Source organism: Lactuca sativa, chromosome 8 (genome assembly GCF_002870075.4).
Source record: "Lactuca sativa cultivar Salinas chromosome 8, Lsat_Salinas_v11, whole genome shotgun sequence".
NCBI lineage: Eukaryota > Viridiplantae > Streptophyta > Magnoliopsida > Asterales > Asteraceae > Lactuca > Lactuca sativa.
Genome location: NC_056630.2, coordinates 113351830 through 113377053, shown reverse-complemented (window position 1 = coordinate 113377053; position 25224 = coordinate 113351830). Strand labels below are relative to the sequence as shown.

Here is a 25224-nt window from a genome sequence, read left to right as displayed (position 1 = left end):
AAAAAAAGTAATGTAACCAATTCGCACATTACCTCCATCAATTTGCAAACCAAATCGAATAGCAATTGAAGGCGGTCGAAGACAGAGGAGTCGATCCCTAACCAGAATCAAGAGAGACAAAATGCTTAAATCAAACCCTAATCCGCAAAATTAAATCGCCATTTTAGAAAACACAAATCCTTAAAATCATGAATTCCAAGTGTTGCTCTTTCTAATCAACAAGGGGCATGTTCGGCACGGAGCGTTGGGAGCGTTCGGAGCGTTTGAGAGCTTCTAGCTAGCTTCTAGCATTTAACAAAACACTCCATTTTGAACAGAGAGTCTCATTCGGCACTACAAGCTTCTAGCGTTTAGTTTAAACAAAACGCTCCAAATCTAAATAATACTTCATGTAGCGTTTAACAAAACGCTACAAACTACAAGCTACCCGCTACCATCTAATTTTGTCGAACATGCCCAAGAAAAGCTTGGTAATTTAGAAGCTGATTTGTCGGATTGAAGTTGGAAATTGTTATCTTTTCCAATGTGTTTCAAATGGTGTTAAATATTGAAGGCGTATATTCGGGATTTGATAACTAAAGAAATGGGTATGAATTTGGGAGGGATTTGAATTTTGATTTTATGGAGAGGACAAAATGTAGGTGAACGTGGATTTGTAGATTATAAAGTAAATAGGTAAAATGTAAAATAGGCTAAAGAAATGAAACGTGGTAAAAAAATGATTCATTTATTTATTAGATCGGTAGATATATCAATTGCATCCTAATGCAAAATATTTACCTTGCTTCACGTACAAAACACATTTAAACATTTTTACCCATTAATTTCAATATACAAGTCGTGAAAAAACCAGGTTGTTAGCATTTTACGATTTACATCTTGAAACAAACCAAATAAAAGTCATGAGCCTTGAGCAAATTGTTCATGTTCCACCATGCCATTTCAATTGATCGTCAAGACATTTGGCTACAAAGTTCTAAGCACAATGTTTGCATCTCGGTGATGTCATTACCATCCTCGAGCATAAAAGAGTCGAATTTCCCATTATGTAGGCATGTCATATTTATTTGCTTGTCTAACTTTTCCAACTGAAAAGGAAATAACATATGATTAAATTGGATAATTTAAAAGAGTGATATTCAAAATCAATCAAAGATTAATCCTGAACTCCATACCTTGCAACGCACTTCGCAAGTCCATAAAGGTGTAGGGATACAAGTCAAATAATGGCACCACGAACAATAATCGTTTCCATCAACCCCGTTAAAAAGCAAAACCAAACCAACCGTAAATCTGCAAATATGTGATCTTTAATATAATTAACGTACAACTCGATTCCCATATCTCATAATGCAAGAGGTTTCTAAAAACAAGTCCACTTAATTAGATGAAAGTACGTACATATACTTACCCAACAAGTAGAACAATTAGGGAGATAATCAAAAGTATGTATTGATAACTTTTGTATTTGGATTTCGTGGTTGGAGCGATATAGCCAGGAGGAACGTGTTTCTGGTTTGTCCACTTGAATTGCGGACGGATCAAAACGATAAACCCTAGAAAGAATCCTGTGAAAAATCCTCCAATATGTGCATAGTTGTCTACATGTGGAAGAATTCCAACAGCAACGTTAATGAGGATGATGATGATCATAGTTGATAATGCTGCAGACTGATCACAATGTTTAAAACGATGAAATGATTATGGCATCTCTGATATGTTTGATTTTATTAGAATATTCGTATGTAAAAAGGGTTTAGTTAATTAACCTTGTTGGCATAAATAGTCCAATTTGTAAGAAGTTCTGAGAGCATTCCTCCGAGTAGACCGAATAGAGCTCCAGAAGCACCAACGGAGATGCTTGTTCTTACAAACAAAGATGACAGAAGACTTCCTCCAATTCCAGATAATTCGTAAATCACACCGATCTTCACTGCAAAATTAAAACAGTGCATCTTGAACTTTGAATCGAATATCTATCTCCTCCAAAAGAAATGCATGGTGTATGAGTTTGTAAAACTGTACTTACAAAATCCAAACTCTTGCTCGAGGCGAGACCCTATAAAGACCAGACCCATCATGTTCGCCAAGACATGAAACACACCGGCGTGTAACCACATACAAGTCACGATTCGCCATTCTTCCCTTTCTTCAACGGTTTTTTTAAATTCTAAAGCTCCCAATTTTAACAGCCTGGACAAATATAGTAGAATTGAATCAGTGTGCATAACTAAACCCTAATCTTGATGATCTAATTCAAGTTCAAGATTTCAATCTCTAAACAAGAGATTGAATGCGTGTTTGCAGTTATGATTGTGTGAAAGGAGTTGTATCAAGAACTTTATCATGGTAACTTACAACATTAAAATACAAAAACCCCATAAATTGACGCAACCCCTAGAAAGATTCGAGGAATGATATATGCAAAATCATTTATGGAACACAAAAAGCGAGACGAAAAACATACGTGGCTGCAGACGGACCAAGAAGAGGGTTTATCTTCATGTTCTCGAACGCGAAACGTTTGAGGAATCCTGGTGCTATGCATTTGTTCGAATGTGCAGGACAATTGTTGATGAACATGGAAACTAAGAAGAGAACGACGTTGGTAAAAACAATGGTAGGTACTAACCAAGGATACCAATCTTTATATGGTTTGAATTCAGGAGACGGAGAAGGGTGGCGAGGACGCGATGGTTGGTTCGTCACCGAGGAAGAACCGGGTGGAGGGGTGTTGTCCCGGCGTTGCTGCACCTTGATCTCAAGCATCGGTGACTCCCTGGTGGATGACCGACCCATGGCGGTGGCCGGTCAATCCTCTCAGGGAAGAAAACCGTGTGTCATGTATTAAGATTGGGGTGATGGCGTGGGTTTAATCATTATCGTTAAGTTTGTAGTTTTAAGGAAAGATTAAGAATAGATACTGTTGAAAGTTAATCAGGGAGGTGGCCGGAAAATTCTGGTACATTAGGGCAAGGCATGGGAGGAATAGGAAGGATGATATGCCGCGTTTCTGGAAGGACTGATGAGGACTAGGAGGCGAAGACCCATACATTGGAAATTTGTATAGTCATTTCGGTAAACATTTAAAAAATCAAATAAATATATTTTAATCACTTTACATAATTAATTTAAAAGTTGTAAATCGGACAATCTTGAGCATCACAATAGATGATTATTTTTAAGAAATTTTTTGTGTGATATCATGGTCACATTATCACGCCAAAAACTTTGATATATGTAAAATTTATTCTAACATGTTTAAAAAATTGAACAACAAGAATAATATTTTTTAAAGAATACAATTTTATTCTTTAAGAATCACTAATTACATTAATTTGTAAAGAATAAGACTATAAACAATTAAAAAAAATATGACTAGTAATGGTTTAAGAATTATATTAATTCTTAAATATTAAAACTAAAAATGGTTAAAATGAAAAAAAAATCAAAATATAACAAAAACACGAATCCATTCTGAAAGAATATTATTGACAAAGTAACACTTTATACATTGTGGCAGGATACATTATGGTGGAATAAAGTCTCATTCTCCATGTTTTTTCATTTTCCATATTAATAGAAAACCTATTCAAAGCCTAAATCCACGAAGAAGACATAATCGACTTTCAAGTATTAAAAAATCCAATGCAATCTTAAAGAATAAATATAAATTCTTATATTAAATAATTTTAATGTATTCTAATATAATGTAATCCTCAAATCACTAGATAAGAAAATAACTTTATATTCTAATATAATCCAATGCAACCCAAGTGCTAATAATCTATCATCCCTACCATAAAAGTAAGACCTCAAAAGATTATAGAAAAATAAATTCAAGGACATGGTACCTGCAACCATCTTCTAATTGGTAACACTAAATATTCAGAAAGATAACGTTAATAATACATATCATGTGGGATACATCAACTTCGATAAGGTCGGTAACATGTGCCGCTATAACCCACCACACCAGAAAAGTAGATCAATGCTACTTTAATATCGTTTAGTAATTTCATTGTTATTTTGATAATCTTCTACAATTTATTTATTTAAATGATGTTATTATCTCTCTTCAATAATGACCAACTACAAGAAAATAAGGTATGATAACAATTATAGAACATTGAAACTTGCAAAAAGAAAATCAAAACCAATTTGAACATAAACAAATTGAATATCAACGTTGTTATCTTGGAAAGAATTGGATTAAATCTGGTCACATCTCAATAAACCCCCAAAACTTTTGATAAATTGTTGAATATAAATAATGTTGTTACCTCTATTCAATAATTAATAGCTATAGAAAAATAACATATGAAAAGAATCACACAACATTGAAACCTGCTCCCAAATAGAAAATATAAAGTTAAACATCTAATAGATATAACTTAAAACCTTAATTGGTGAAGAAGATAGAAGATAAGGAGAAAATGAAATGGGTAGAGAGAAGCAGTAGGTCTTCTCCTGGTGTGAAGTGACATCTATCGATGTTGAGTTTCTTCAGGGCAGGAAGGCGGCCGTAAAAATGCCAACACCTGGAACTTGATTTGTACGGTGGGTACAGGATGATGACGAAGGTTACAGGGGATGGTACATGATGATAATTCTCAGAAAAAGGATTAGTGGATGCAGCTGAAGTAGACATGTTCATCGTTCGTTGAGAACCTTGCAAGCGTTCTACCCTAGAAGCTAGCAAGATTTTGTGGTTTTTGGAGTTATGGTAATGAAATCAAATTGTAAGTTAGTTGAAATCCGAAATCAAAACTTGTTTCCTGCAAAAAGAAAATCAACATCGATAGTAGTATAGAGGTCGAACCCTAAATCAACAATGAAATTGGGACGAATAGTCGGTTCTGGGAAAATCGAAAGCGTCTTCAATAGAAAGCATCGACACCAATCTCATTCTTATTGGTTATAGTAGCGGTGGGAGTAGATGAAGGACCAAAACCGACAATCTCCACAAATTGTTGGCTCAAACTATGAACTCTCAAAAATGCATTGTTCCTATATATATATATATATATATATATATATATATATATATATATATATATATATATATATATATATATATATATATATATATATAAAATAGTAATAATAATAATAATAATAAAGTGAATAAATGGATTTAGCAACTTAAATGTTATGATAGATATTGTAAGTACATATAGCTAGTTGCTAGAGATCGGGAGGGAGGTCATGATGATTTTTCCGAAGCATTTTGTATAATTGAGTTAGATTTGTGTTTACCTGGAAGCTTTGAAGCTTTAATCAACATCTACTTGGAAGAAGGAAATAACATCATCATCATCATTTTTTCCAAATCCCATTTTTTCCTTGAAATTTTCACAAATCCGATTTTTATAGTGGACTTGTGTTAGGAACTAGAGTTTATGTGATGATTTTTCTATTTATTAGAACGGTTAGCACATACCCCCTCTAAATCATACTCATAAAATAAGGTTTTTGTTCACTATATGACTTGAACCATTAACCTCTTAGGAGATGAATATTTTTCAAACACCTAATACCACTGGCCTAATGGTTATTTGGTAGAGTTTAGGATATGATTATATTCTAATGATTTATTTCCAGCTTCATTTTCTTATATGCAAACTAGAAATTAGATCAAAACATGTTTTTAAGAACTTTCTAACCCTAGAGTTAAGGAATTCAAATGTAACTATGATAAATGAACCAAAGGTTTGTTTTAGTTTAAATGTGAGTTTCCTAACCTCAAATTGAGTTAATGAATCCAAAATATAGGGCTAGTGATATGCTAGTTTTTAATTAATTAATCCTAATTAATCTATCCAGCTAAAATGCAATATGCAGTGTACCTAGTTGCGAAAATAGAATAGTAGGTAAATAAGGTGTCGAACACTTGAGGAACAAGAATCGTTTTAGGCTAAATAAATCTACTAAAAGTAAACTAATTTAAATAGAGGAAATTAGGTGTTGTTCTGATTTTTCAAGTTCATGAAACTTAATAGCAATTAATTTTTAAAAACAATAGTTACCTAGACTAAAGACAAGCAAATAATGATTTTTTGAAACAAGATTAAAAGATAACTTCCATTTAGATACGATCCTCCTATTCCCTATAATTAACTCAAATGACTGTGCAATGGATTTAACTTTGTAGCTTACCGATTCCTATTATGACTAACAATAATGGTCAAATTACCAATCCTTTGATTTAATAAAACTATTAATTTAGTGATAAAGTGTGACATCCCCATTTTCACGGCCAGAAAAGACCGATTTGTTTATGCTTTGTTTTATAAAATCAGAGTAATCTTTTAAAGAAAACGGTTGCGGAATTTGTTCCCAAAACAAGATATGATAATAACTTATCAAAACATTTCTCAAAGAGAATGTATTTTCATTTAATAATAAAACATCGGGATGTCATGTTCCGATACAGACATATAAGCATAAACAGAACTTACATTCAATTACACTAATGATTTATATATCCTTTAAATCTCTCTGTGAAATATGTCTTCGTATCGATACCTATGATACAAAGAAAATTGAATGGGTCAGGCTTGGGAGCCTGGTGAGCATATAGGGTTTTCATCCTATAATATTATATCATATATTTATAAATATAGAACATTTAAACTTGTACAATTTCACCATATAAAGGCAACTCTTATCCTACCCCATCGATCCTCACAACGACACGATCTAAACTCTCATATCTAAAATTTACCTCTTTACCTGATCCCTATTCACGGATCTAAAACTATCCTCTTCACCCGATCCATACTCACGGATCTAAAACTAACATTTTCACCTGATCCATACTCACGGATCTAAAACTAACATTTTCCCCTGATCCATACTCACGAATCTAAAACTACCCGATCCATACTCACGAATCTAAAACTAACCTCCTTATCTGATCCATACTCTCGGATCAATAATTGTACCCATTTCATACTCCCGGAATAGGGGCAATTAAATATACCTTAATCCTGATTTGATCCATACTCCCGGATCTATAACTGTGCCCAATCCATACTCCCAGACTAGGGACAATTAACTTAATCTTAATCCATATCTGATCCATACTCCCCGGATCTATAACTGTGCCCAATCCATACTCCCAGACTAATAGCAAGTTTATCTCTTTACCTGATCCATACTCTCGGATCTAAAACTAATCTCTTGGTCTAATCCATACTCGCGGATCTAAACTAATCGCTTGATCTGATCCATACTCACAGATCTCATCTACCCATGTCCTACCCAACATATTTGTAGTTATAAAATACATATACGGTTTAACTCATTTAAAAACTATATAAAACATCCATTCCACACTCATCTCAAATAAACAACAATATATAATCACATAGCACATATTTCATAACAAATACTTCATATTAATGTGCCAGAAGAAAGTGACCACACACTCACTTGATTAGAAGATGATCGGACAGCACTACGACTTGTAGAAGTAGTATTCTTCGGTAGATCTGGAAGATCTTCACAAAAACCGGGCTCCTCGCGGGCAGAGCTTCGGCTCGGGAATCTCACTTCTCGGGATCTTTGGGCTTCGGGACTTGATTCGGGTCTCGGGATGAAACCGGGGCTTCAGGGGTAATTCGGGATGGCTATAGAGGGTATCGGGAGTGAGAGAGAGGAGCTGGAGCAACCCAAACTCAGCTGACCCTCGATTTCTATTTATAGGGCCATTTTCAGGTCTCACGTCGTGAATCTCAAATATTCACGTCGTGAGTTCAGTCGTCACTGCATGCATCATCGCAAGTTGCGTCTGTCAGGCTCCAGAAGTCATAAATACTGAGTTCACATCGTGAACACTGTATTCACGTCATGAACTTTGACAGTTTTGGGGTTTCGCGTCCCGAACTTCAGAAATTCATAACTTTCGCATACGAACTCCGTTTTCGACTTTCTTTATATCCACGCGAAAGTGAGATTATGATCTACAACTATCGTTTAGACTTAGTTGCCTAATTTTGACTTAAATTTTAATATATCATAAATATATTACTTTTATATTATTTTTAGTAGGTCGGGACAGGAAAACTCCGTTATAAATTCATAACTTCTTCATCTGACGTCCGTTTTCGCCTATCATTTCATCGTTTCACTACAATTAACGAGATCTTCGATTCTCGTTTAGATTGTTTCGGCTAAAAACCGCTCGGTCTCAAATCAAGTAATCGGGTTGCATACCGCTAAGTCGAAACTTAGAAAATTCATAACTTCCTCATACGAAGTCAGATTTGGACGTTCTTTTTATGCACGCTCATGGTTTAACGAACTCTATGAATTTCGTTTAGATCTCTAAGGCTAAATATCGCTCTAATGTAAATTCACAATTTACGTCGCGCTGTGTCGTGCCGGTTCTGTCGCGAAACTTCGACAGGTCATAACTTCTTCGTTATGACTCGGATTTCGGCGTTCTTTATATGTACGGAATCCTTGTAACATATACTACAACTTAGTAAAGATTATTAATACTAAACAATCTTCTATCAAAAAGTCATTTTTGACGCTTATTGTCTCTAAATTGACTAGCCCTGATCTACGGGCGTTACAATTATCTCCCCCTTAGGATGATTACGTCCCTGAATCATCAACGAAAATAGAACTTGTATAATGATTCCATACGCTATCTCTTCATCCTAGGTAATAACCGTAACTTCTATGTTTCCTCGAAAGAGTATTTAACTCTATGGATTTCTTGACCGCAGACGATGCTCAATCTTGCCTCTGCTTATCGTACTATGTTGTACTTTCAATCGTAACCTTCGAGTTACAAAATAAGTCCTTATTGTGGACTCCTTCTTCTTCTTAGGATAAATAATTTCCTTTATCTATTATAACAGACCGATGGGTCGTGCTCTATTGACCTCTCATCACATGCGACGCTTAGACTCGGTCTTTTTTAAAGTTAAATTCCATAATTGAATATACCTTCCTTCGTATTCTAATGTGATATAATCACATTTCAGCATGTAGCATTTCTAGGTACAACTTTATGAACAACGAGCGCGATACCAATGATCGCATTGACTTCAATCTTTTAACTTACGTCAAATGTTACTTCGAACTTGGTTCTCCGAACCACGTAACATACTCACCGTAGTCGGACTCCAATTGGATATAACCGCTAACAACAACTGTCTTACTAGTCATTACCGAAACAAGGGTAATGACATACCAGAATAAAACAGAATCAATCACTAGCTTCTTGGTAACCTTGTGACTTTCCCTGATCCAAGCGTGAGTCCTGTGCTTCCGGTAGTATATGCATCTACTACCTTTCACACCTACTCATACTCGTCCCAAGTATTGTCCTGCAGTCGACCAAGTCACCATACAAGAAAATCACAAAACAATTTAACATCTACAAATGTGTCCAAATAATCATAAATAATTTCCCTAGACTCTACTAGGACTTCTTCATTGCTTAATCTTCAATCATCAGCTCTACTTCAACTCGATTGGTGATGAAAATATCAGACGATGAGACAAGTTCAAGAATTTCATCAATCGTTCCATCATCCTGCCAATCGAAGGTGTACCTCAAACGTACCGTACTCCTCTAAACGTAGTGTTATTTTATAAGACATATTCTAAAGGCAAGATACCACTTTTACGATATCTCCCAATAGGTGTCATTCACTATCATAAGCCTTTTCATTTCCTCCATTTACTCAATGCTCTACGAGTCTTCACCATGACCTTTTGTGCACCCAAGCGGACATTCGGTGTACCAAAAGAGAACTTAAGATAGGAAATCTTCATTTACGATAAACGTATAAATCTCCTTATCACTCCGAAACGTTTACATGCTAGTTCTAATATCGTAGTCGTACGCTTAGAATCCTACACACATAAGGTTTCCAGATCCGGTCGGCAACAAACCATAGATCCGAACAAATAATAGCATCAAAATAACTATCACACAAAACATTTGGCACATAAAAGCATTTTAGGCATCATTCCTAAAATAAACTGTTGTTTGTGTCAATTTAGGTGTACTACCTAACATATTTTAGACACACTCCTCACAATCATTACTTAGCATTCTAAGTTTAATTCTAGAAATTTCCTACAAATTCCTAGTTCGCTTAAACTAATGCTCTGATACCAACTGTGACATCCCCATTTTCACGGCCAGAAAAGACCGATTTGTTTATGCTTTGTTTTATAAAATCAGAGTAATCTTTTAAAGAAAACGGTTGCGGAATTTGTTCCCAAAAAAAGATATGATAATAACTTATCAAAACATTTCTCAAAGAGAATGTATTTTCATTTAATAATAAAACCTCGGGATGTCATGTTCCGATACAGACATATAAGCATAAACAGAACTTACATTCAATTACACTAATGATTTATATCTCCTTTAAATCTCTCTGTGAAATATGTCTTCGTATCAATACCTGTGATACAAAGAAAACTGAATGGGTCAGGCTTGGGAGCCTGGTGAGCATATAGGGTTTTCATCCTACAATATTATATCATATATTTATAAATATAGAACATTTAAACTTGTACAATTTTACCATATAAAGGCAACTCTTATCCCACCCCATCGATCCTCACAACGACACGATCTAAACTCTCATATCTAAAATTTACCTCTTTACCTGATCCCTATACACGGATCTAAAACTATCTTCTTCACCCGATCCATACTCACGGATCTAAAACTAACCTTTTCACCTGATCCATACTCACGGATCTAAAACTAACATTTTCCCCTGATCCATACTCACGAATCTAAAACTACCTGATCCATACTCACGGATCTAAAACTAACCTCCTGATCTGATCCATACTCCCGGATCAATAATTGTACCCATTCCATACTCCCGGAATAGGGACAATTAAATATACCTTAATCCTGATTTGATCCATACTCCCGGATCTATAACTGTGCCTAATCCATACTCCCGGACTAGGGACAATTAACTTAATCTTAATCCATATCTGACCCATACTCCCGGATCTATAACTGTGCCCAATCCATACTCCCAGACTAGGGACAATTAAATTAGTCTTAATCCTTACTCCCGGACTAATAGCAAGTTTATCTCTTTACCTGATCCATACTCTCGGATCTAAAACTAACCTCTTGGTCTAATCCATACTCACGAATCTAAACTAATCTCTTGATCCGATCCATACTCACGGATCTCATCTACTCATGTCCTAACCAACATATTTGTAGTTATAAAATACATATACGGTTTAACTCATTTAAAAACTATATAAAACATCTATTCCACACTCATCTCAAATAAACAACAATATATAATCACATAGCACATATTTCATAACAAATACTTCATATTTATGTGTCAGAAGAAAGTGACCACACACTCACTTGATTAGAAGATGATCGGACAGCACTACGACTTGTAGAAGTAGTATCTGGAAGATCTTCACAAAAATCGGGCTCCTCGCGGGCAGAGCTTCGGCTCGGGAATCTCACTTCTCGGGATCTTTGGGCTTCGGGATTTGATTCGGGTCTCGGGATGAAACCAGGGCTTCAGGGGTACTTCGGGATGGCTATAGAGGGTATCGGGAGTGAGAGAGAGGAGCTGGAGCAACCCAAACTCGGCTGACCCTCGATTTCTATTTATAGGGCCATTTTCAGGTCTCACGTCGTGAATCTCAAATATTCACGTCGTGAGTTCAGTCGTCACTGCATGCGTCATCACAAGTTGCGTCTGTCAGGCTCCAGAAGTCATAAATACTGAGTTCACATCGTGAACACTGTATTCACGTCGTGAACTCTGACAGTTTTGGGGTTTCGCGCCCCGAACTTCAGAAATTCATAACTTTCGCATACGAACTCCGTTTTCGACTTTCTTTATATCCACGCGAAGGTGAGATTATGATCTACAACTATTGTTTAGACTCCGTTGGCTAATTTTGACTTAAATTTTAATATATTATAAATATATTACTTTTATATTATTTTTAGTAGGTCGGGACAGGAAAACTCCATTATAAATTTATAACTTCTTCATCTGACGTCCGTTTTCGTCTATCTTTTCATCGTTTCACTACAATTAACGAGATATTCGATTCTCGTTTAGATTGTTTCGGCTAAAAACCGTTCGGTCTCAAATCGAGTATTCGGGTTGCATACCACTAAGTCGAAACTTAGAAAATTCATAACTTCCTCATACGAAGTCAAATTTGGACGTTCTTTTTATGCACGCTCACGGTTTAACGAACTCTACGACTTTCGTTTAGATCTCTAAGGCTAAATATTGCTCTAACGTAAATTCACTATTTACGTCGCGCTGTGTCGTGCCGGTTCTGTCGCGAAACTTCGACAGGTCATAACTTCTTCGTTATAACTCGGATTTCGGCATTCTTTATATGTACGGAATTCTTGTAACATATACTACAACTTAGTAAAGATTATTCATCCTAAACAATCTTCTATCAAAAAGTCATTTTTGATGCTTATCGTCTCTAAATTGACTAGCCTTGATCTACGGGCGTTACATAAAGTGAACAAATAATTATACAAATTAGTGTTTAGTTCGAATTATGCAAGACTTGAATTCTTTAACCGATATTCATGATAATAAACATCAATTATATATATGAATGTTCATCACATATAACTCACACATTAAAGTTACCAACTTTTCAACTTATCCCTAGGTTTTCCGTCAAAATCCTAGTCATACAATTGCGTGGTTCATAAAGTCATATGATTCAAGCACATTATGATAGATGAATTATCTAATCCTAACAATACTTGGCAATAAACAGAAACGTGTTGGTCTTATTATTGTATTGTGTCAAATGTGAATACTAGAATAGTCTCATTTACAACGGTTTGGGCCTGTCCATCCATGGTTATCTTTTGCTAGGGTTAGACTATTTAATGTGCATGAATGTATCTTATTAGGGTAATTTATTATATCGCCCAACCTAGCTTTCACAGAGAAGTTCACATTGAACTCTTCTAAAGCTACTCATTATAATCATTTGGCACCTTTGATCTTCATTGTTCTTGTTATTTATTTACATTGTTTATAGAATCTATTGATCTAAGTACTAATTATTATCAACAACTAGTATCAGAGCGGGTCTTTGAAGATCGAAGTGATTTTTGAAGTATCGGTTCTCGATTTGATGAATTTCTACACAAGTTATTGAAGATTATTGTATTTTGGTGCTATGGAATCAAGTTTCAAGTTCAACCTACTGTTCATTGGAGATTTATGGTGTTTGATATTGTTCATCGTGGTATAATTTCGATCCAATTCTCATTTTATTCATATTTTTATATAGATCTGATTTGTTTTGAGCTCAAAGTCTTTTGATTAGATTATTGTCCATAGATCCATATGTTTTAGCCCAAATCACTAGTCATTACTGCTCATTTGTTTAGCCCATATTCTCAATTCAATTTATTCAGTCTGTGTTCAATTAGAATTGATTCCTTCGACTATTTCAAGCTTATTGCAGATCGTGCTTTTCAAGCTCTTACGCCTCGTTCCCGAGTTTAACAAAAGAAAAGAAGAGAAGAGAAAAGGAAGTCATGAGAGAAAAGAAGAGAAAGGAAATGAAAACAAAATTTTCTTTTGTGTTCCCGAGTTAGAAAGAAGCGGAAGGAAAATGAATCATTTTGTTCTTTCTTTCCAAATCCTCCCAAATCGGAAGGAAAGTTAGGAGGAAAAGTGATCCTCCCATTTCCCTCCACTTCCTTCCAATTTTCTCCTTTAATGAAACAAAATTTCCTTTCCTTTCTCTCTTGTTAAAGTTGAACTCGGAAAGGGGTGTTAAATTATAAGTTCAGTGACTCACTTTTGTTCATGATTCGTTTTGACTGCATCTGTTCTTGATTCATATATTCACTCCATCTTATTGTTTTTTGATACTCGATTCATATTTTTTTCATCGAAATTGTTAATCGATTTGTTTGAGAAATCATGTTTAAGAATCAGAAGTTTTATCATAATTCAATTTCATTTGTTGATTTAAAATGGGTAAATGACACAAAAAACACTCTTTTTACCCGGAAATTCGATTTTGACACCGTGTTTATTTTTGTATCAATTTTGACACTGTGTTTTCCAATTTGTTACAATTCTGACCACTTGACCGGTTAACCAGGTTACATGCTGACGTGGCATGATGACGTGGTATGATGACGTGTCAGTTTTGATGACATGGCATGCTGACATGATATGTTGACGTGTCAAAATTGATTTTTTTTCCCACAAAAAACACTAAGTTTTCACTTTTTTCGATTTTGACACTAAGTTAAATTTTTTATTTCAATTTTGACACTATGTTTTTTTTGTTCTAATCGAACATCATTTATCAAATTTTGTTCAATTTTGTCTATTTTCCATTTGATATTGTATACATATATTTTTTTCTATTACATTTTAAATTGTATAAACATATTTTTTCGTTTAAAAACCACATTTTTATTTAAATACAAGGTGTTTTTTTTCTTACATTCAAAGCATTATTTATATCATGAGAATCAAACTAACCATAAGCTTCTAATAAGATGTAAAAATTTGATGGGTTGCAAACTTGATATCCCAGTTTTGATCGACTACACGCCTCCAAACCTCCAAACACATTTTAAAGTTGCATATTTAATATAAAATACAATTTTTATATAACTAATACATATTTATACATAAAAATATGGTTTGAATGTAAAAAATACATTTATACCAAACTATGGTTTTTAAATGAAAAAAAAAAAAACATATTTATACGGCTTAAATGTATTAAAAAAATATTTATACGGTTTCAAATAGAAAATTATCAACATTGAACAAAATTGGAAAAAATGATGTTCGATTTGGAACAAAAAAACATAGTGTAAAAGTTGAAAAAGAAAATTAAACTTAGTGTCAAAATCGAAAAAAAAAATGAAAACTTAGTGTTTTTTGTGAGAAAAAAATTCAATTTTGACACGTCAGCATATCATATCAGCATGCCATGTGACATCCCCAATTTCACGGTCAGAAAAGACCGATCTGTTTATGCTTTGTTTTTAAAATCAGAGTAATCTTTTAAAGAAAACAGTTGTGGAATTTGTTCCCAAAACAAAATATGATAAAAATTATCAAAGCATTTCTTTAAAGAAATGTATTTTCATTATATAACAAAATCTCGGGATGTCATGTTCAATACAGACCAAAAGCATAAACAGAACAAAATAGACCTTACAACAGTTATTCATAACTACTGGCCTATAATCCAAAATTTCTCGTTATGTTAGCCAACTTATGCTCTCGTGCCATAACCTGTAATACATAGAAAACTGAGAGGGTCAGGCTTGGGAGCCTGGTGAGCATATAGGGTTTTCAACCCACAATAGTATAATTATTATATTTAATTACCAAATAATCAATTCAAATACCCACCCTCATTAGCTCTATTTGTTTCTTAAAGATTTATCCCAAGAACCAATTACCCTTCTCCCATTCATTCCTAAGGATTTCCCTAAGGAACGGGCACAATGTCTAGTGCTGCCAAAGTTCTTAGATTACCTCTGGTGAACACGCAATTCACAATAATTAATGAACACCTAGTTCAAGAACACCTAATGAACACTTAGTTCCAATATTACCCAATGAACACATAGTTCACAAACACTCAATGAACACTTAGTTCAATTATCCTTGATGAACACTAAGTTCAAATATCTAATGAACACTTAGTTCGAATATCCCTGGTGAACCCAATCACCTAAGGAACACGGAGAATGAAAGCTCTTAGTTCAAACAACGCGATAATAAAGTATATCTCGATCCTGCTAAACCACTAATGTTATAAACACATATAAATTATATTTCTAAAAAAATATATCCCATCCCGTCGATCCCCACATACTGACCCTATACAATGATCTTACGAGATCTAGCCTAAGGAATCGATATGAACCACAAACTGACGAAGCTGCTTCGGAAATTCCCTGGCAGCAAACGAGGATCAATAAAGACATTAATTAAGGGGAATGGAATAAGTTTCACCACGAACCTTCGTTCGTAAAAGAAAGAACCACAAGACATTTTAAGTCAGGGGTAGTTATCTAGATAACAATGCCTAGGCGTGGTCTGGCTATCATGAGGCATTATACCCCCAGACTTTACCTATCCCAACATCGAACTTTGCCTAGCAGTGGCCTGAATACATGAGGTATTTCACCCCCAGACGCACCCTATCCAACAATATAACACCAGACATACCTATCAGTGGTCTATAACCGACACACTTTATTAGGCAGTCTATGAAGTTCCCTTAATTACTTCGTGAAAGAAAACGCTGACATATGAAGCTCGGTCGATCACTTCATAAAAGAAACGCTGACTCCAAAGCTCTCTCAAAATAAAAGTATGGGGAAATACTACTAGAGTACTCCCGTACGCTCCCGTAGCCGACACACAAAATTGTCAAAAAGACTTTGTACATGATAGTACTTCTGGCACATTATAGTACCCTGGTATGCGAAAGAATCGTACCCGAGAACATAATAGTACCCTGGCACAAGCAGCACCCAAGACACAGAGCTTTGAAAAATACTTCGTACATAAAATGTACTTCTGTACGTAGGACGTACTCCACCGATCATCAATCTCACCCCACACGTACTCTTAATAAGAGACTACCCAAATTCCAATCTTAATTGAACTAAACATCCCATTTAAGTGTTAACCCATCACTAGGAAAACGTACAATGTTTATAATCAATTTTTGATTCTAACTCCATTTAGGAAACACTAATTAGTGAATACTTAACACAAGGTTTTAAGTAATAGTATCATATATACACATCTTAACACATATTGAACCATATCTGATTCACATGTTGTATGTAACACCCCGAGATTCAGGTGCATTTCTTTCACCCTTATTCTTTTTCAATTGGTCATGATTAGTCCTTGAGTGTAGGGAAACTAGCAAGTGAGTACGTTGGGCGTACCAGAGGGGTACGTTGCACGTACTCATGTGCTTAGTTTGGACGCGGAGTCGCCAAGGTACGTCGGGCGTACCCGACCCAGGAGAAAAAACCCTAATCCGTCTTGTGCACTATTTAAAAGGTGCTAAGGCTCATTTCTCAGCCTCCATATCAGTGAGTGAAACCCTAAGAGAGAGCCTCTCATCGTCCTTAGTGTGTGTGAGTGTTGTTGGAGCTAATTGTGTTTTGGTGGCTTAGTGAAGAAGAAGGAAAGGAGCTCTTGGAAGCTAAAGCTTGAAGTGCCATTTTGGATCTGAGATCTACAGAGAAAGGGGCTACACTTAGAGGTATAAAGTTCAAAACTTTCCTCTTCTTTTGGTTGTTGTTGCATGTGCCATTTCTAGGGTTAAAAACCCCAAAGGTGGAGACTTTATGAGTATAAGGTGCTCCATGGTCCGAGATCTATCCCTTTTCATCGGTATTAGTGATTTAGAACCATAAAGTTTCCATCTTGGCTGTTAGTTTGAGGTCATGCTTGAGTATTAAGCCTTCTAGAGTTAGAGGATGGAATATTATGGGAGTTGGTGGCTTGTTCAGCCATGCAAAGGCTTAAAGTCATCAACTTTATGGATTAAGAGGCTTAGATGTGGTCAGATCTAGAAATGGGACGTGGGTCTTAACTGTTTAAGACCTCAAGAGCTAAGGGGCTGAAGCTGGGGAGTACGCCGGGCGTAATCCCAGTACGCGCCGCGTACTGGGTGGCATTCCCCGATTCTGAGAGGCAGCCGGGTACGCTCAGCGTACACATCTGGTACGCGCAGCGTAACCCGGAAAGTTGACTTTTGGTTGACTTTTAGGGTATGGTCTATTGAGGGTCCTTTTGAGTTATGAGAGGGGTAAAATGGTCTTTTACCCTTCTAAGAGTGTCATAAGAGGACATAGTCTAGCCTTTGAGAGTTATATTAAATAGAGTACTTATTTCATATGATTAGGCGGAGGCTAGGCCAGCGTTTACCGAGACAGAGATTTACCGAGATACCAGAAGTGAGTCTTCTCACTATACTTTACCTAGTGTGGTAACAGAGTTATGTGATAGAGTATTTTAGAGTTCTATGCCAGTGTAATTGCATGTTATTTATGTGTTGTGATTTATTGTGATATGTGATATGCATGATTCAGAGTTACAAAGTTAGGACCTTCGGATCCACAGAGTTAGGGCTAGAGGGCCCACAGAGAGTTGGGGCTGGAGGGCCCCACTGAGACACATTGACCTGAGGGTCAACAGAGTTACAGCCTCGAGTGGCTATTATGTGTTAGAGTGGTATTTTGGGGAACTCACTAAGCTTTATGCTTACAGTGTTATGTGTTATGTGTTTCAGGTACCAGTGATAACCGTGGGAAGACACCGACATGATTCGTACACACACACATGGGATTTTATGTATTTCGATCTTGGGGGATGTTTTGTGAAACAAGGATATGATACAATGACTTTTTATTAATAAATGTGTTTGGAAAATGTGTTTTGAAAATGTGAAAAATTGTTTTAATTTTTACGGTGTTACATTGTATATCATCAAATATATCTAACTCGTATTTCGGACAATAACAAATACTTCACATACATATGTATATTTCATACTTTAATCAATACACGTATTAAAATCACGTTCCTAAAAGGGACTATACACATGATACCTTATCGGATGAACACGTAGTTCTAAAATACATAATCCGTACTCCCGGATCTCAAATTTTACCTCCTTACCTAATCCATATTCCCGAATCTAAAACTAACCTCTTGATTTGATCCATACTCTCGGATCTAAAACTAACCTCTTGACCTGATCCATACTCTCGGATCTAAAACTAACCTCCTGATCTGATCCATACATTCAGATCTAAAACAAGATTATCTCTTTATCCTTTTATCTCATGGTCCAGCCCATCTATTATCACCTACCAACAACCTCATCTATCCATGTTCTACCCAACATATTTGTAGGTACAAAATACATATACAGTTTAACTCATTAAAACTTATATAATTCGTTCATTCCACAATCATCTCAAATAAACAACAATATATTATACACATAGCACGTATTTCATAGCAAATACTTAATATTTATGTATTAGAAGAAAGTGACCACACACTCACTTGATTAGAAGATGATCGGACAGCACTACGACTTGTAGAAGTAGTATTCTTTGGTAGATCTGGAAGATCTTCACAAAAATTGGCTTCTCGCGGGCAGAGCTTCAGCTCGGGAATCTCACTTCTCGGGACCTTCGGGGCTTCGGGACTTGCTTCGGGTCTCGGGAATGATACCGGGGCTTCGGGGTATAAGTTGCACGCAAAACGAGGTAAAAACACGAGAGAAATGAAGAATGGAGCAATAGAACTCGGCTGCTCTCGACTTCCTTTTATAGGGGGCTGGAAACCCGAATTATGCTGGGCGTAATGAAGATAGGGTCGCTGACTCCCCCCTCTGGATAATATCGAAATTTATATTTTAATTTAATATTTTAATTATTTAATAAACTTTAAAAATTCATATCTTCCTCATACGAACTCCGTTTTCGACGTTCTTTATATCCACGCGTAGGTGAGACTACGCTCTACAAATTTCGTTTAGACTCCGTCGGCTAATTTTGACGTTATTTTAATTATTTATTTTTAGTAGGCCGGGACAAGAAAACTCCGTTATAAATTCATAACTTCTTCATTCGACGTCCGTTTTCACATGTATTTTTATCGTTTTACTACATACCGCTAAGTCGAAACTTCGAAAAATTATAACTTCCTCATACGAAGTCAGATTTGGACGTTCTTTTTATGCATGCTCACGGTTTAACGAACTCTAAGAGTTTCGTTTAAATTGCTAAGGCTAAATATCGCTCTAACGTAAATTCACTATTTACGTCGCGCTGTGTCGTGCCGGTTCTGTCGCGAAACTTCGACAGGTCATAACTTCTTCGTTATAACTCGGATTTCGACGTTCTTTATATGCACGGAAACCTTGTAACATATACTATAACTTAGTTAAGATTATTTATTCTAAATAATCTTTCATCAAAAATTCATTTTTGACGCCTATCGTCTCTAAATTGACTAGCCCGGATCTACGGGCGTTACATGCCACGTCATCAAAAACTGATACGTCATCATGCCATGTCAGCATGCAACCTGGTTAACCGGTCAAGTGATCAGAATTGTAACAAATTGAAAAACACAGTGTAAAAATTGACAAAAAAAAAACACGGTGTCAAAATCGAATTTCTGTATAAAAATAGTGTTTTTTTTTTATGTCGTTTACCCATTTAAAATTCATCGGATAATCATGTTTTGATTTTTGGATCAATCGATATTGAAGATAAAGATAAGTTGTTGTTTGACTTTGATTGAAATTAATGAATAAATGAACATAATGAAGAAAAGATGAAGATCAAGATGATTTTTGGTTGATTTTGTTGGTTGATCTGAAAAATACGTTGAAGACGAATAAATTGGTGTTTTTTGAAACTTCAGTAGGCCTTTGATGGTTCATACTTGTGTTGAAAAGTCAAAATTGGAAGATTATTTTGGATTGAAAAGAATTTTCTGTGAATGCTCAATAAATCAGAACGAGTGTGATGGGAAAGTATTTTCAGATTGAAGAACGAAGAATTGAGAAAGATCTGACATCGGAACTATGGATTTTTTGAACGATGTTCTCGTCTTTGAATGTGATCAGAAAGCAATCTGATTTTGATAAAATGAATGAAAAACGACGTTGAGGCTTCAATTGGCTTCTCCGAATTTCAAATCAATGATCTCTCAATTTGGTGCTTCGCAGTAGTTATGGTTCACATTGTAATGGGTCTTGTAATCGGAATTTGATTAACTCACAAATCGGAAAAGAAATTGTAATCGGAACATGGAACCGTATTCGGAATTGATGTTGCGTTGTTTCTGTTCGCATTTATCGACCAAATTGGGGAAGATGAAACATTGTTTCATATTTAGTCCTCAACATTTCAGCATCTTGGCGAAATGATTACACATTAAAGGGATGATAAAAAAATATTGAAACTTTTCATGGGCATATTTGATATTTCTCGTTAACAGTAAATATGGATTCCAACATGTTTGGGTGGTTTGGAATGTCATGTTTCGCAAAATGTCACATTTTTTGTCGACCTTTTCGGATTTTATATTTCAATGATTATTCCATTTGCTCAAGGGTGAGCATGGCAATGTTTATCCAATTTACGATAATTCTCATGACCATTTGAATGTTTTATAATTATTTTTTTTAAGGTTTTACCTGATTCAAGATGTAGTCGATTTTGGTGTTAACTTCGAATGTGTTCTAAATGTTATACAAGATCATAAAAAACGGTCATTTTGTGAATATCCCTATAAATTTTAGTATAAACGATACAAGATTAACAAATTAAACTAAAAACCAAGTAGAGAATGTGAAGAATACTTGGAGAGAATTGGTCACTTTACGGAATCATATTCAAGTTGTATATTTTATATAGTATACATTTATACTACATAAATACATAATACATGAAGAGAAGAGATGAAGAGGTAGTTTTCCTTCAAAATAGTCTATTAAGGTACCATCAAATTAGTAAGCAATTACGGATTTGATCACTTATTCATTAACAATATACACAAGTTTCTACTTATTTGCGAGGATAGCAAAAGATGAATATACATACATTCAAGGTAGAATGAGGGAGGCAACAGGCAAAGAAAGACGCCCTTCCAAATACATATATAACACCAACTCCTTTCATCTTGAAACTTACATAAAAGACCATGATCTATACCTTTTTTTGCACCTGAATAATTAAAACTCATAATATACTCCCGACACCCAATTATGCAAAAGCTTTTAGATTTTAGAAAACCAACCTATATCTAAATCTACATCACCTAATATCAGTACATCACCCTTCTTCTATGCCGATACCCAACATGAAATCCCACACAGAATCCTCCCTTTCCATCCCTGTAACATCCAAATCTCGTCTTCATGAAACACAAAATCCTTATGATACCCAGCTTTCACTTTACTTTTCATTTGAGAAACAAGGTCAGGATCAATCCTTTTAGCCTTAAATCCCGCCCTCATGTTCCTGACCTGCCACTGCTTATAAGTCTCAGGCCTTTCCACCCTCTCACGCCCTTCACACGCAATCACATTAACCACTTCATTCCCACAATACTCCCTCTCATAATTCCGCCTACGCGCATCCCCACGATCCATCGTCGCATCAAACATATCAAACAAACCCGAATAATGAAAAAGCGCTTCTTTAAAACGCGTAACAAAAAAAGGTGCATTGTAAGTCCCGTTCACAACCGAATGTAGAAAAACATCCGGTCTTAACTCCCGAATCATCTTCAAAACCAAATCCCTTGGACTATTCTCCGCGACAACACTCTCATCAAGTAATTTTTCAAAACATGTAAGCGCGTTCACTGCAAGAAACTCGTTTCTTTCAACCTTGAAATCTTCAACCTTTATCGTTTCCCAGTTTTGAACCGCGATTGAGTTATACTCAAACGGGACGTTAAACCGGCGACAGTATCCCGCCAACCGCCGCCCGGTCTCCTCCACGCGCTCCGCCGGACGGAAACCAGCCTCCGGGCGGTCGATTCCGGTGATCCTAAGTTTCGGTGGGCCGCCACGTCTGTCCCCCAGTTGTTTGATTAGAATCGGCCATTGAAAACCGTACCCGATTCCAAAATCCACGATATGAAGAGTTGAAGAACTCGATGCAGCTTCATAGATCGTTCTATTAGCAAAGTAAACTTCGTTTTTTTTAAAAGGGCAGGTGGTTACGTAAGCTTGGAAAGCTTTTAACTTGTCAGCAGCTGAGATTTTTACGGATTTTCGAGACTGGGACCCGGTGCCAGATAAGCGTGCTTCGAGACCATGTGCAAAAACATGGGCTAACCTTTGTGCGGGGTTTCCGAAAGGTGATGCGTGTCGTCTTATTTGATTCAGTTGTTGGGTTGCGACTCTATAATCGTCTGAAGCTACTGATTGTGCACAGTTGATTAGTAAAGTTCTGATGTCAAAACTGTCATTAGTTTCTGATCTCCAAGAAGAGGCATTCCATGAATTGTAAGGGAGTGGTGGTAAACTAGTTAAATGACAATCTGGGAAGGTGTCGGCTTTTGAATTGACATTAGCACAAAGAAGAATTCTATCAAACATTGCAGATAATTGAGCTTCTTCTTCTTCACAAACAGCAGAAGACGGTTTCTGTTTGCTACTTCTTTCATCTTCATAATCGTTGTCTTCTAAATGGTGATGTTTTCTTGCACGAAACCCATCTGGGGAACTGGAATTGGAATTGGAATTGAAATTATGGGTTTCGATGTTTTCCACTTTTACTGTAACCTTTGGTGGATCTTTAGATGGTAAGTTGTATTTATCCAAATCAATAATTAGAGGTTTGATAGGAGGGAGGAATTTACTGGCTTCTTCCATTCCTTTTTTGTACTGTAAGATAGATTCTTGATCGGTGAATATGTTTTGGACCATGTGTGCGTTTATCATCGAATCTGTTGTTGCATTAACGGTGGGCTTAAAAGGAGGGGAATCGGGTAATTGGGGTTGTGTGAGAGAGGATTTGATCTCGAATAAATCACCGCCACTTGTGCTGCTGTGTGTACTGTATGCGCCGGAGATCTCTTCTGGGCTTTCAGGATTCAGGTCGAAGTTAACGATAACAGAGGGTGGTGGCTGAGGTGGGTGTTTCTCACTGAGGTCTTCATAGAAAGAATTTTCAAAGGCTTGTAGAGTTACAGGATCGTGGAACATACCTTCTGTGTTGTTGTTGTTCTCCATGTTCTCTTCCATGAGAAACTGGTTTAGAAAATCTGTAACTACATCGGGAGAATCTTGTTGTGAGGACGAATTTACAGTGGCGAGATCATTGTTGAGTGCAGGAGGAACATCTAAGAAGCTGAGATCCAAAGGTTCGTCTCTGAATCTGTATCCAGTGGTATGGTTTGTAAATTGATCAAAGTTTGGCAAGGTGTTCTCATCGTCCAGTGAGAAACCACTGATGTAATCGAGGTTTTCGTGAAAACGTGACTCCATGACCATCTAGCCTTCAGCGAGATCCAACGAAAATAGTAAATTTAAACTGAGCTTCAATAAGCATGAAGGCGCCCTGAGTGAATCTGAACCCTACCTACATCGAGATCAAGAAACGACAAGTAATTAGGTGAAGTTTTCAACTGATTTCTAGAAACGATAACCCAAAAAGAGAAATAAAAAATAAAGAAGTAGTATGAGTTGTCTCACATGAGGCAGCAACATCAAGAACATAAGCATCATCGAAAAGATATACAGAGTAAAAAGACGAAAAGAATACAATTTGCAGGGTATAATCCTCTCTCTCTCTCTCTCTCCAATCTATTGATCGAAAATAAATAAAATAATGGAATCTATTGATCGAAAATAAATAAAATAATGGCATGACAGATAAAATAAAAAGAATTTGGAGAAATCTAGATAGTCTGCATCATTCGAAATTAAAATTTTAAACAAACCGATCATAAGAACATCCGAAAAGCACATGGAACAACCAAGGAGATCAACAGAATTGGAGAAAGAAAACCCTAAATGGAAATGAAAAATCCCAAATTCATAAATTAAAAAGTGAATTCCAATTGATTGATTCCGTTATAGTTTCAGCTCAAAACACAGCAAGATTCATACTAAAAGAAGTGAATTCATGATCAAATCAAGAGCAAATCTAGGGTTTACCTTGAAACAGTTGCGTTTTGTGGACGTCAGGTAGAGTTGTAGATAGAGAGAAAAGACGATATTTCTACGAGGAATAGAAATGGGAAGCACATCTGTACGTACGACAATTGACTTTATCCTGAGTCCTCCACCAACACGGCTCACTAAATCAGGAAGGTTCTGGAATTGAGGTCGCACCGAGTGGACTCGGAGTACGGTCGAAAGACTGGATCGACCGGCTGTAGACGGTAGTCGGTCAGCTCATTTACTGCGTTGATTGATGGCGTTACGGCTTACAAACAGACAAAGGGGAAATGACCAAAGGTAGGGTAATATTTCTAACATTTTGCTATGTCATTATTTTTTTTTGCTTGTCATGTCATTTTTTTTGTCTTAGCATTTAAATTTTAACATTTTATAAAGAGTGGTAATATTTCTAGCATACCAAAATTTATTTTCAAAATTAATTAAATTGTATTTTTTTAAATAATTTTTTTTAAA

General features: G+C 35.9%; 2 protein-coding genes across 3 annotated transcripts; both read right to left on the bottom strand.

Annotated features, from left to right (window-relative positions):
* Positions 1-711: 711 nt before the first annotated feature.
* LOC111880335 (RHOMBOID-like protein 1) lies at positions 712-3370 on the bottom strand. The gene is made up of 6 exons (XM_023876758.3): positions 2468-3370; positions 2030-2193; positions 1770-1933; positions 1412-1671; positions 1176-1293; positions 712-1088 (listed from the first exon to the last, which is right to left on the bottom strand). The coding sequence occupies exons 1-6, from the start codon at positions 2797-2799 to the stop codon at positions 954-956; spliced, it is 1173 nt and encodes a 390-aa protein (XP_023732526.1). The 5' UTR covers positions 2800-3370; the 3' UTR covers positions 712-953.
* An 18280-nt stretch (positions 3371-21650) lies between these two features.
* LOC111880342 (scarecrow-like protein 34) lies at positions 21651-24900 on the bottom strand. Of its 2 annotated transcripts, none has more exons than XM_023876767.3 (2): positions 24745-24900; positions 21651-24166 (listed from the first exon to the last, which is right to left on the bottom strand). In XM_023876767.3, exon 2 carries the CDS (start codon positions 24076-24078, stop codon positions 21916-21918), a length of 2163 nt encoding a protein of 720 aa, XP_023732535.1. In that variant the 5' UTR covers positions 24079-24166; positions 24745-24900; the 3' UTR covers positions 21651-21915. The 2 variants fall into 2 exon arrangements, with proteins under 2 accessions (XP_023732535.1, XP_042753721.1); XM_042897787.2 differs by having other exon boundaries at positions 21651-24162; positions 24745-24852.
* Between the last annotated feature and the right edge of the window lie 324 nt (positions 24901-25224).